Source organism: Anolis sagrei, chromosome 4 (assembly GCF_037176765.1).
Source record: "Anolis sagrei isolate rAnoSag1 chromosome 4, rAnoSag1.mat, whole genome shotgun sequence".
Lineage (NCBI taxonomy): Eukaryota > Metazoa > Chordata > Lepidosauria > Squamata > Dactyloidae > Anolis > Anolis sagrei.
In genome coordinates, this window is record NC_090024.1 from 122,181,722 (window position 1) to 122,195,480 (window position 13,759).

The 13,759-nt window shown below is 45.3% G+C and overlaps 1 protein-coding gene across 1 annotated transcript in view; it reads left to right on the forward strand.

Moving 5' to 3' along the window:
* Positions 1 to 6,630: 6,630 nt before the first annotated feature.
* The window catches only part of COLGALT2 (collagen beta(1-O)galactosyltransferase 2), a 74,573-nt gene continuing 67,444 nt past the window's right edge, over positions 6,631 to 13,759 (forward strand). The window contains exon 1 of the mRNA XM_067467612.1: positions 6,631 to 7,191. Within this exon, the coding sequence (XP_067323713.1) occupies positions 6,923 to 7,191 (269 nt within the window). The 5' untranslated portion in view covers positions 6,631 to 6,922. The remainder of the gene's footprint in view (positions 7,192 to 13,759) is intronic.

Consider the following 13,759-nt stretch of genomic DNA (forward strand, 5'->3'; position numbering starts at 1 on the left):
GCTAGGTGTGAATATTTCAACTGACCACCTTGATTAGCATACAATGGGCTGACTGTGCCTGGAGCAAACTCTTCTTGAAAGGTAATTAGATGTTCCTGCCTGTTTCCTCTCTGCTGTTTTTGCTGTTGCAATTTTAGAATTTTTTAATACTGGTAGCCAGATCTTGTTCATTTTCATGGTTTCCTCCTTTCTGTTGAAACCTGGATACAGCATTTTATTTGAGAACACAAAAATGCTGGACCACTCTCACAACCACCATGTCAGACTACACAGAGAAGCCATTGAAATACACAAACATGTGGACAATTTCAACAGAAAGGAGGAAACCATGAAAATGAACAAAATCTGGCTACCAGTATTAAAAAATTCTAAAATTGCAACAGCAAAAACAGCAGAGAGGAAACAGGCAGGGACATCTAATTACCTTTCAAGAAGAGTTTGCTCCAGGAACAGTCAGCCCATTGTATGCTAATCAAGGTGGTAGAACAGAAGCTTTCCGAAGCTCTAGATGCTCTTACTGCCTATTACAGGGAAAACCAGCTGATCCCCAACCCATCTAAAACACAGACATGTGCCTTTCATCTCAAGAACAGACAAGCATCCCGAGCTCACCTGGGAAGGAATCCCACTGGAGCATTGCAGCGCAGCCAAATACCTGGGAGTCACTCTGGACCGTGCTCTGACCTACAAGAAGCACTGCCTGAACATCAAGCAAAAAGTGGGTGCTAGAAACAATATCATACGAAAGCTGACTGGCACAACCTGGGGATCACAACCAGACACAGTGAAGACATCTGCCCTTGCGCTGTGCTACTCTGCTGCTGAGTTTGCATGCCCAGTGTGGAACACATCTCACCACACTAAAACAGTGGATGTGGCTCTTAATGAGACATGCCGCATTATTACGGGGTGTCTGCGCCCTACACCACTGGAGAAATTACACTGTCTAGCCAGTATCGCACCACCTGACATCCGTCGGGAAGTGGCAGCCAATAGTGAAAGGACCAAGGCAGTGACATCTCCAGCTCATCCCGTTTGGGTACCAGCCAGCACGTCAACGACTTAAATCAAGAAATAGTTTTCTAAGATCTACAGAGACACTCGCTGGAACACCTCATGTTCAGATGGAATCTCCTCTCCCGTAGTTTGAAGCCATTGTTCCTTGTCCTAATATCCAAGGAAGCAGAAAACAAGCTTGCTCCCTCCTCCCTGTGGCTTCCTCTCACATATTTATACATGGCTATCATATCTCCTCTCAGTCTTCTCTTCTTCAGGCTGAACATGTCCAGCTCCTTAAGCCGCTCCTCATAGGGCTTGTTCTCCAGACCCTTGATCATTTTAGTCGCCCTCCTCTGGACACATTCCAGCTTGTCAAGTAGTACAGGACAGCTGGATTCCATCCTGCATGTTCTTCTGCACTGCCCACTCTACCAGGAACCAAGATCTAGCTTGGTACTACAAGTTATAGATTCTATGAAAAGCCATACCGACCCAGACAAAGTAATTATGCTTTTAAACTGCCAAGATTTTAACTGATGTCTCAGTGGCAACGTTCCTGAATGAAGTCTGTAAATTGAACGTGTAACAAATGTGAAATTCCCTAATCAATAATTTATAGTGTACTAGTGGTCCCTTGCCACGCGTTGCTGTGGCCCAGTCTGGTGATCTGGAAAATAAAGTAATGAGAAAGTATTGGTTTCTAATATATGTAATTTTTTAATGCTTGTGGGTAAACAGTATTTCTTGCTGTATCTTTGTCAGTGTTGATGTGGAGATTGTCTGGTTTTCTACTCTGGAACATGCAACATATCATTTTCCTTCTTTAGGGGTCCCTTTCAAATCTATGGTACTATATCTGTCATAAACGTGTGTGTGTGTGAATCAAATATATTTATATCTATGGCTGGATGGTTCTTTGTCATGAGGGCTTTATGTTTTCTTGCTCTGGTGAAAGGAGTTGGACTGGATGGCCTTAAGGCAGCATTTCTCAACCTGGAGTTTGGGACCCCTGGAGTGGGTTGTGCTCATTGGAGGCATCTATCTTCCTTCGCTCAGCCTTCCCTATGGTCCAGCTCTCACATCCGTAGGTGACTATGGGGAATACCATTGCTTTAACTATGCGGAGGGGGTGTCAGAAGGGTCACCAAAGACCACCAGAAAACACAGTATTTTATGTTGATCATGAGGGTTCTGTGTGGGAAGTTTGCCCCAATTCTGCCGTTGGTGGGGTTCAGAATGCTCCTTGATTGTAGGTGAACAACAAATCCCAGTAACTACAACTCCCAAATGTCAAGGTCTATTTCCCTAAAACTTCATCTGTGTTTATATTTGGGCATATTGAGCAGTGTGAGCTTCCACTGTCAGCCCCAGCTTCTGCCAACCTAGCAGTTCGAAAACATGCAAATGTGAGTAGATCAATAGGTACCAGTCCGGCGGGAAGGTAACGGCACTCCATGTCATGCCAGCCACATGCGCTTGGAGGTGTCTATGGACAATGCCAGCTCTTCGGCTTAGAAATGGAGATGAGCACCACACCCCAGTCAGACATGACTGGACTTCATGTTGGGGGAAAAACCTTTATCTTTACCTAAATGTGTATAACTTTACAGTCTAACTGGAATCACTCCTCTTTAAAGAATCTTGCAATGATTTTCACTAAAACTTTCCTTGGGACCACTGGATGAGTTTTTGTCTACATTTGGGCTCAGTAGTCAGAATTATCTCTTAGAAATTGTTTTCTATCCGATAGATCTGTCTATCTAATGATTATAGAGAACTGGGAGGAGGGAAAGTTTAATTTTTATTGCAATTTTGAGACTCCTCGGTTGATTTATCCAGAGGTATTTAGAGCCCAGGTGTACTTTGGCTACAAACCCAGATTATCTTCCTGGCACACTAAGAGCTACAGTCCAATATGCACTTTCTTGGATGTCAAGCACTATTTGATTTGACAGTATTTATGTCTGAGCAAACATGCATAAGATTGGACTGTGCATAGCCTGGACTATAAGTGGTAGATTGCTAAACTTGCCTTCCAGTAAAAAAAAAAAAATGGAGATGGGCAGTTCTGATTGGGGATGATATTCCAAAATATTTGGGAAATGGCTGGATTTTTTTAATGTTGTTTATTAGTTCCTGGGTTGCAGTTAAACATAAAAAAAACAAGATTATGGCAACAAGAATGATTGACAACTGCGAAATAGAGGAAGAAAATGTGGAGACAGTGACAGACTTTGTATTTCTAGGTGCAAAGATTACTGCAGACACAGACTGCAGCCAGGAAATCAAGAGACACTTACTTCTTGGGAGGAGAGCAATGTCCAATCTCAATAAAATAGTGAAGAGTAGAGACATCACACTGGCAACCAAGATCTGCATAGTTAAAGCAATGGTATTCCCTGTAGTCACCTACGGATGTGAGAGCTGGAACTTAGGGAAGGCTGAGCGAAGGAAGATAGATGCCTCCAATAAGTAGTCGGGCTTTATTTCCTGGAGGATGGACTGGTTGGATCTTCTCGCTGTCCAAGGCACTCTCAGCACTTTCCTCCATCATCACAGTTCAAAAGCATCTATCTTCCTATTTCTTTTTTTTTTCAATTAATTTTTTTTTAGTTTGTTCATTTGCAATTGTACATGTAACAAAACCAAAAAACCGGGCACAGAATGTTGGAAGCAGCAAAGAGAGGGAGATGCAATCCAAACCACTCATGAGATAGATTTATAACTTTGCAAAAGATACTATCCAGCCACAAAGCTAAATTCTTTGTTCCTGCTATTTTCCTTGCCCCTTGCCTGCCTTAGCTAAGTGAGTGATGGTGGTACATCTTAATATTTATTATTATTATATTTATTTACAGCATTTATATTCCACCCTTCTCACCCCGCAGGGGACTCAGGGCGGATTACAGTGTACACATATATGGCAAACATTCAATGCCAATTTTAACATACAACATATACAGACATACTCAGAGGCTATTTAACTTTTTCTGGCCGCCAGGGGAGCTGTCGCTTTCATCGTCCATCTGCAACACTGATGAAGCACTTCCGCACTCCCCGCATGCTTTTTTTGCTGGAGTGCTTTGCTGGAGTCTTTTTTATGGCCTCATAAATTAGTTAATTTAGCCTCCCCACACTTTAAGGTGGTACCTAATTTTCCTACTTGACAGATGCAATTGTCTTTCGGGTTGCAAAGGTCGACAACAGGCTACACAATTGGTTGGAAACCCACTCCAACCTGGGCTGGCTTCGAACTCATGACCTTTTGGTCAGAGTGATCTTAATGCAGCTGACACTCATTCAGCTGCGCCACAATCCCGGCGCAATTGTTCTAGTTTTAAATGCCACATCTTTCCTTCCACCCACAGCAGCTTTGCTCTACTTTCCCCTGTCGGGTCCCTTCTGGTCCTTCTCTTAGCATTACAGGAGACCTCTTCTGCCAGCCTCCAGTATTTCTTGATTTAAGTCATTGACATGCTGGCTGATACCCAAACAAGGGATGAGCTGGAGATGTCACTGCCTTGGTCCTTTCACTATTGGCTGCTACTTTCCGGCGGATGTCAGGTGGTGCAATACCGGCTAAACAGTGTAATTTCTCCAGTGATGTAGGGCGCAGACACCCCGTGATAATGTGGTATATCTCATTAAGAGCCACATCCACTGTTTTAGCGTGGTGAGATGTGTTCCACACTGGGCATGCGTACTCAACAGCAGAGTAGCATAGCGCAAGGGCAGATGTCTTCACTGAGGCTTAAAACTACAAGATGGGAGATTCCACCTGAACATCACTGGACCCCACCCAATTTGTCAACTATCGGCCAGTTTCCAATCTCCCCTTTTTGGGCAAAGTCCTGGAACGTGTGTTGGCTTCACAACTCCAGGTATTCTTGGAAGACACGGATTATCTGGATTCGGCACAGTCTGGCTTTAGGCCGGGACATGGAACTGAAATAGTCTTAGTCGCCTTAGTGGATGATCTACACCGGGAGCTAGACTGGGGAGTGTGTCCCTGTTAGTTCTGCTGGACCTCTCAGCGGCCTTCGATACCACCGATCATGTTATCCTTCTGGGACGCCTCGTGGGAATGGGCCTTGGAGGTACTGTTCTACAGTGGCTCCAGTCCTTCCTAGAGGGTCGATCTCAGAAGGTGTTGCTGGGGGACACCTGTTCTGCTCCACAACCATTGTCTTGTGGGGTTCCTCAGGGCTCAATATTGTCTCCCATGTTGTTTAACATCTACATGAAGCTGCTGGGGGAGATCATCCGGAGTTTCGGGGTACAGTGTCATCTGTACGCAGATGATGTCCAACTCTGTCACTCCTTTCCACCTGGTACTAAGGAGGCTGTTCAGGTCCTGAACCGGTGCTTGGCCGCTGTAACGGTCTGGATGAGGGCGAACAAATTGAAATTGAATCCAGGCAAGACAGAGGTACTCCTGGTCAGTCGTAAGGCCGAACAGGGCATAGGGTTACAACCTGTGTTGGACGGGGTCACACTCCCCCTGAAGACGCAGGTTCACAGCTTGGGTGTGATCTTGGACTCATCACTGAGCCTGGAACCCCAGGTTTCAGTGGTGACCAGGGGAGCATTCGCATAGTTAAAACTTGTGTGCCAGCTGCACCCATACCTTGGGAAGTCTGACTTGGCCGCGGTAGTCCACGCTCTGGTTACATCCCGTATAGACTACTGCAACGCTCTCTATGTGGGGCTGCCTTTGAAGACTGCTCGGAAGCTTCAAATGGTCCAGCGTTCGGCAGCCAGGTTGCTAACAGGAGTGGCACTCAGGGAGCATACAACTCCTCTGTTGCGCCAGCTCCACTGGCTGCCAGTTTGCTACCGGGCACAATTCAAAGTGCTGGCATTAGCCTATAAAGCCCTAAACGGTTCTGGCCCAAGTTACCTCTCCGAACGCATCTCCTCCTATGAACTGGTTAGGACACTAAGATCATCTGGGGAGGCCCTGCTCTCTGTCCCGCCTGCATCACAGGTGCGCTTGGCGGGGATGAGAGACAAGGCCTTCTCAGTGGTGGCCCCTCAGCTGTGGAATGCCCTGCCTGCAGATATCAGATCTGCCCCCTCCCTGCTGGCGTTTCGGTGGAAAGTGTTCGAACAAGCATTTGATTAAACAGTGTAATTGAACATAGGAATATGGAATAATGGATGACGAGACTGGATTCTGATTTTACTGTTGAGGCGCTAATGATTGTTATACTGATGTTTAATGATTTATGTTACAATTGTTTTTAATTGCCCTACACTTGTCTCGTGATGTTTTGTATTGATGTTGTTCACCGCTTTGAGTCGCCTGAGGGCTGAGAAAAGCGGTATAGAAATAAAGTAAATAAATAAATAAATAAACTTCTTAACTGTGAGAGCCGTTCAGCGGTGGCGCTCTCTGCCCTAAAGTGTGGTAGAGGCTCCTTCTTTGGAGGCTTTTCAACAGAAGCTGGATGGCCATCTGTCGGGGGTGCTTTGAATGCAATTTTCCTGCTTCTTCGAAGGGGGGGGGGGTTGGATTGGATGGCCTATGAGGTCTCTTCCAACTGTATGACTATAAGCAGACAATCTGGGACCAGATCCTGTGCTATATAGGGCAGGGTGGACCCAGGCTCTGTTTCCTTGACCCAAAGGAGGGCAGTGGAGGGTCTGGGCAGAGCCTCTCTCTCCTCCTCTCCTCCAGCGGTGGGCCTTTCCCCGCTGCCGCTTGGCTGCCACCAGGACTCCCGCCTGTCCTCCTGGGCTGCCAGGAAGAGAAAGCACGCTTTGTTTGTTTTTATTTGCCTCCCGAGCTGCACCGAGGAGGCCGGGCGGCGGGTCTGGGCCCACCAATCCGCCAAAGGCCCAGAAGCGACTCCTCCTCCTCCTCCTCTTGCTACTCTTGGAGCAAACTCCTGTGCGCGAGGCAGTCCCAGGCTCCTGAAAGATGGCTGAAGGGAGCCCGCGCTTTTCCTCCACCTTGAGGCGGCGGCGGCGGCAGCAAGCCCTGCTTCTTCTCCTGCTCCTGCCTCACCTTTCCTTCTCCTTCGGCGCCGAGGAGGAAGGCGGCCCCCAGGGCTCTCCCTTGCCTGAATCCGCCTTGCAGAAGCCCACCGTCTTCCTCGCCCTCCTGGCCAGGAACGCCGCCGGCTCCTTGCCCCACTTCCTGGGCTGCCTGGATAGACTGAGGTACCCCAAGGCCAGGATGGCTGTCTGGTGAGTGGCAAGAAGGAGGGAAAGGGAGGGAAAGGTAGCTGGACACAGTCCACATTGAGCTGGGTTAGATGGCACTTTGGACTCAGTTCAAAGCAGATATTGTGGATTCTCTGCCTAGATATTCGGAGTTACATGGCTGTGAGGAAAGGTCCCAAGTACTAGGTAGTGAGAACACAGAAATGCTGGACCACTCCAACAACCACCATGTCAGACTACACAGAGAAGCCATTGAAATCCACAAGCATGTGGACAATTTCAACAGAAAGGAGGAAACCATGAAAATGAACAAAATCTGGCCAGCGGTATTAAAAAAAACTCTAAAATTACAACAGCAAAACAACAGAGAGGAAACAAACAAGGACATCTAATCACCTTTCAACAAAAGATTGCTCCAGGCACTGCCAGGCAATCAAATGCTAATGAAGGTGGTCAGCTGAAACATTCACAACTAGCTCCAACAGAGAAGAGCTCTTTGCCCCACCCCAGTCATTCCACAGATATATAAACCCATTTTCCTATTTCCAAACTCTAAAATTACTACAGCAAAACAGCAGAGAGGAAACAACCAGGCACAGATTAACACCTCTCAACAGAACATTTTCCCAGGCTCAGCCACGCCTTCAAATGCTAATGAAGGTGGTCAGCTGAAACATTCACACCTAGCTTCAGCAGAGAAGAGCTCTTTGCCCCACCCCAGCCATTCCACAGATATATAAACCCTTTTTCCTAGTTCCAACAGACCTCACTACCTCTGAGGATGCTTGCCATAGATGCAGGCGAAACGTCAGGAGAAATGCCTCTAGAACATGGCCCTATAGCCTGAAAAAACCTACAAGAGTCCCAAGTACTCTTTGGCAGAGAGGGCTCAAGGCATTGTGAAACCAGAACTCCTTGGGATTCCCCGGAGCCCTGCAGTGGGATCAAACTGCATTAGTTCGACAGTGTAGATCAGGGGTCACAAAGTTTTTAAGCAGAAGGCCAGGTCACAGTCTCTCAAACTGTTGGAGAGCCAGATTATAATTTGAAAAAAAAACATGGATGAATTCCTATGCACACCGCACATATCTTATTTGTAATGCAAAAAACACTTTAAAACAATACAGTAATTGGGATGTTGTTGGTTTTTTTCGGGCTATATGGCCATGGTCTAGAGGCATTCTCTCCTGACGTTTCGCCTGCATCTATGGCAAGCACCCTCAGAGGTAGTGAGGTCTGTTGGAAGTAGGAAAGTGGGTTTATATATCTGTGGAATGACCAGGGTGGGACAAAGAACTCTTGTCTGTTGGAGCTAGGTGTGAATGTTTCATCTGACCACCTTGATTAGCATTTGATTGCCTGGCAGTGCTTGGAGCAATCTTTTGTTGAAAGGTGATTAGATGTCCTTGTTTGTTTCCTCTCTGTTGTTTTGCTGTTGTAATTTTAGAGTTTTTAAAATACTGGTAGCCAGATTTTGTTCATTTTCATGGTCTCTGTTGAAATTGTCCACATGCTTGTGTATTTCAATGGCCTCTCTGTGTAGTCTGACATGGTGGTTGTGAGAGTGGTCTAGCATTTCTGTGTTCTCAAATAATATGCTGTGTCCAGGCTGGTTCATCAGGTGCTCTGCTATGGCTGACTTCTCTGGTTGAAATAGTCTGCAGTGCCTTTCATGTTCCTTGATTCGTGTTTGGGCAATGCTGTGTTTGGTGGTCCCTATGTAGCCTTGTCCACAGCTGCATGGTACACGGTAGACTCCCCAGTACTCTTTGGCAGAGAGGGCTCAAGGCATATTGAAACCAGAACTCCTTGGGATTCCCTGGAGCCCTGCAGTGGGATCAAACTGCATTAGTTCGACAGTGTAGATCAGGGGTCCACAAACTTTTTAAGCAGAGGGCCAGGTCACAGTCCCTCAAACTGTTGGAGGGCCAGATTATAATTTGAAAAAAAACATGAATGAATTCCTATGCACACTGCACATATCTTATTTGTAACTAGCTGTCCCCTGCCACGCGTTGTGTGGCCCAGTCTAGTGATCTGGAGAATAAAGTAATGAGGAAGTATTGGTTTCTAATATATGTATTTTCTTTATGCTTGAGGGTAAACAGTATTTCTTGTTGTTTCTTTGTCAGTGTTGATGTGGAGAGTGTCTGGTTTGCCTACTCTGGAATATGCAACATATCATAGTCCTTCTTTAAGGGTCTCTTTCAAATCTGTGATATTATATCTGTGTGTGTGAGAGAGAATCATATCTATCTATCTATATTTATGACTGGATGGCTCTTTGTCAGGAGGGCTCTGATTACATTTTCTTGCCCTGGTGAAGAGAGTTGGACTGGATGGCCTTAAGTATTTTCTGTTGGTCATGGGGGTTCTGTGTGGGAAGTTTGTCCCATTTCTGTCGTTTGTGGGTTTCAGAATGCTCTTTAATTGTAGTGAACTTTAAATCTCAATAACTACAAATCCCAAATGTCCAGGTCTATTTCTCCTAAACCCCATCTATGTTCATATTTGGGCATATGGAATATTTGTGCCAAGTTTGGTCCAGATCCGTCCTTGTTTGAGTCCACAGTGCTCTCTGGATGTAGGTGAACTACAACTCCCAAACTCAAGGTCAATGCCCACAAAACCATTCCAGTGTGTTCTGTTGGTCATGGAAGTCCTGTATGCCATGCTTGGTTGAGTTCCATCATTGGTGGAGTTCAGAATGCTCTTTGATTGTAGGTGAACTATAAATCCCAGCAACGACAATTCCCAAATGACAAAATCAATTTTTTGAGTGGAGGACATACATTGGGTTGTTAGGTGTCTTGTGTCCAAATTTGGTGTCAATTCCCCCAGTGGGTTTTGAGTTCTGATGGTAGCACAAACGAACATTACATTTTTATTTATATAGATGCAAAAAAACACTTTAAAACAATACAGTAATTAAAATGAAGGACAATATGAGGCAGGATTGTTGTTGTTGTTGTGTGCTTTCAAGTTGTTTCAGACTTAGGTTGACCCTGAGTGAGGGCTGGGTAAATGACCTTGGAGGGCCATATTCGGGCCTTAGTTTGAGGACCCCTGGCCTAGATATTCGGGGTTACATGGCTGTGTGGAAAGGTCCCAAGTATAGAATCATCGAATGATAGAGTTGGAAGAGACCTCATGGGCCATCCAGTCCAATCCTCTGCCAAGAAGCAGGAATACTGCATTCAAAGCACCCCTGACAGATGGCCATCCAACCTCTGTTTATAAGCTTCCAGGGTGGAGAGTTCCACTGCTGAACGGCTCTCACAGTCAGGAAGTTCTTCCTCATGTTCAGATGGAATCTCTTTTCTTGTAGTTTGCGTCCTACTACTCTTTGGCAGAGAAGGCTCAAGGCATTGTGAAACCAGAACTCCTTGGAATTCCGGGAGCCCTGCAGTGGGATCAAACTGCATTAATTCGACAGTGTAGATTTATTTATTTACTAGCCGTCCCCTGCCACGCATTGCTGTGGCCCAGTCTGTGTATATGTGTTTTGTGTGTGTATATATGTGGTTTTATGCATGCGTTGTAATGTAATTTTTATTTTTTGTTTTTTTTTAATTCTCTTCTGCTGTGCTTTTCGGTGTTTTTATGAGTGATGGTCACTCGTTGGCCTGATAGATGTATTCTGTCCAAATTTCGTGTCAATTCTTCTAGTGGTTTTTGAGTGGGACATAGAAGGAGATACGTTCAGACAGGTACACTTCCAATGGGGTGTTGTGTGGTTTCTGAGCTGTATGGCCATGTTCTAGCAACATATTCTCCTGATGTTTCATCTGCATCTGTTCTGTGGCTGGCATCTTCAGAGGATCTGAAGATGCAGGGGTGATTTGAATGCAGTATTCCTGCTTCCTGGCAGTGGGTTGGACTGGATGGCCCATGAGATTTCTTCCAACTCTTTGATTCTGTGATTCTATGATCTGATGGTAGCGAAGGAAGATCAATGCTTTTGAGCTGTGGTGTTGGAGGAAAGTTCTGAGAGTGCCTTGGACTGCGAGAAGATCCAACCAGTCCATCCTCCAGGAAATAAAGCCCGACTGCTCACTGGAGGGAAAGATACTAGAGACAAAGTTGAAGTAGTTTGGCCACATCATGAGGAGACATCAAAGCCTAGAGAAGACAATTATGCTGGGGAAAGCAGAAGGTAAAAGGAAGAGGGCAAGATGGATGGATGGCATCCTTGAAGTGACTGGACTGACCTTGAAGGAGCTGGGGGTGGTGATGGCCGACAGGGATGTCTGGTGTGGGCTGGTCCATGAGGTCATGAAGAGTCGGAGATGACTGAACGAATGAACAACAACAACATGATCTGATGGTAGATGCGAGCCACAGATTTAGGTGAAACATCAGGAGAATATGCTGCTAGAACACGGCTATATGGCCTGGAAACCACAAAACGCACATTGATTTCAGCGTGAAAGCCTTTGAAAAGCAATCCTTCCATTAATTTCAAGACAGGCCAATGTTTATAATCATCTCTGAACTTGGAAGCTAGGAAGAGTTAATACTTGAATGGGGGATTGCCAATGAATATCGGATGCTGTAAGCAGTATTAAATAGGTCTGAACAGATGAAACCACCTCTGAGGATTCTTTGCCTATGGTAACCCTGTGGAATTCATGGGGTCATCTTAAGTTTATAGTGTGGCAGGAGTTGTGCTTCAGATTTGTTGGAAAGTACTCATTGTGTAACGGTGCTCCATGCAGTCATGCCGGCCACATAACCTTGGAGGTGTCTACGGACAACACTGGCTCTTCGGCTTAGAAATGGAGATGAGCACCACACCCCAGAGTCAGACATGACTGGACTTAATGTCAGGGGACTACCTTTACCTTTACCTTTTACTCATTGTGTAGTTGCCATCTCTACCAGGAGAGGGGGACAGAGCTTGGATTTGCTTGACTGCAGCTTTCAGAGCCCCTGTTGCATCATGGCCTATGCAAGCTGGGGAATGCTGGGAGTTCATAATGTATCTTACGTTTTTGTCTCTCTCTCTACCATTAGCCAAGGAGATCTTCCATTGGATTTTATGCAGAAGGTTGTTGTTGTTTGCCTTCAAGTCGTTTCCAATGTATGCCAATTCTAAGGCTGGATCTACACTGCCATATAAAATCAAAGATTTTCTGTTTTGAATTGGATTATCCAGGTAATCCAGTTCAAAGAAGATAATGTGGATTTTCTGTTTTGAAAATCTGGATTATATGGTAGTGCAGAAGGTGCCTAAGATGGCCCGATCCCTATCTTGGCCAGATTTGTTCAGAGAAGGTTTGCCTGTGTCTTTTTCTGAAGCCAAAGAGTGTGACTTGCCCAAGAGCATCTGGTGAGTTTCTGTGGTTTGTTGGGGTATCAAATCCTGGTCTCCGGGGTCATAGCGAGGCAGTAGCAGCAGCCATATCTCCTAAGCCCGCCCCTGCTTCTGACTGAAGATACTCGTTCTGTGACTATCTCCTAAACCAGGGGTCCTCAAACTTTTTAAACAGAGGGCCAGCTCACAGTCCCTCAAACTATTGGAGGGCCAGATTATAATTTGAAAAAAAAAAAGAATTAATTGGACACTGCCCATATTTTATTTGTAGTGCAAAAACACTTTAAAACAATACAATGATTTAAATGAAGAACAATTTTAACACATATAAGCTTATTAGTATTTCAGTGGGAATTGTGGGCCTGCTTTTGGCTGATGAGATAGGATTGTTGTTGTTTTTGTGTGCTTTCAAGTCATTTCAGACTTAGGTTGACCCTGAGCGAGGGCTGGGTAAATGACCTTGGAGGGCCATATCCGGTCCTCGGACCATAGTTTGAGGATCCCTGTCCTAAACGGTCAGCATGGGAAAACACTAGATAATCTCTAAAGTATGTTTTGGGAGGACAGGGCACATGTGGTAGAAGGAAAGATGGATCCTCTGCCAACTCAAGCACTTAATGGGCAGGGGAGGAATGGCTTATCTGAAGAAGGCATTGCATAGACAAACACTGCTCTTCTCACAAGATTTATTGTGTGATGCTATGTTCTGAGTTCAATGTTTACCCTATTCCATGCAAGTGAGCAGATACCTGTCTCTGTATGAATCACGCCTCTATGGTGTGTAGATCAAGGATGCTTCCAATCCTGTTCCTAACACATGCTATTTTCTTACCCTAACCTAACCCACAGGATAGCAGTGAGGATATATTGAGGAGTAGGAGAGCCATTTAGGGTTGCTTGAGCTTGCTGAAGGAAAGGCAAGGGGTATACATACCAAATCAGTCAAAGAAAGGGAATGAAAACCTCTTGCAGTGGGTCACAACATCACTTAAGTTAGACTAAAGGGAGTTGCAGAGTTTGGGAAGATTAGTTTTTTTGGAATAGTTCCCAGGATTTCCAGTTGACTTTGTTAATGTTTCCAAGCTTTGGCAGGGATCATATGAACTGCAGTTACAAACCAGATAGAGTGAAATCCTATGAAAATCAGTAACTGCCGACAGTTTTATGAAACCAATATGCTATTTGTCCCCGTCCCCCCCTTGATTATACACATTTGGCTCCCTACATAATATCTGCTGTAAAAAAATTAATAAATAGGTTTAATACTTCAGTAGC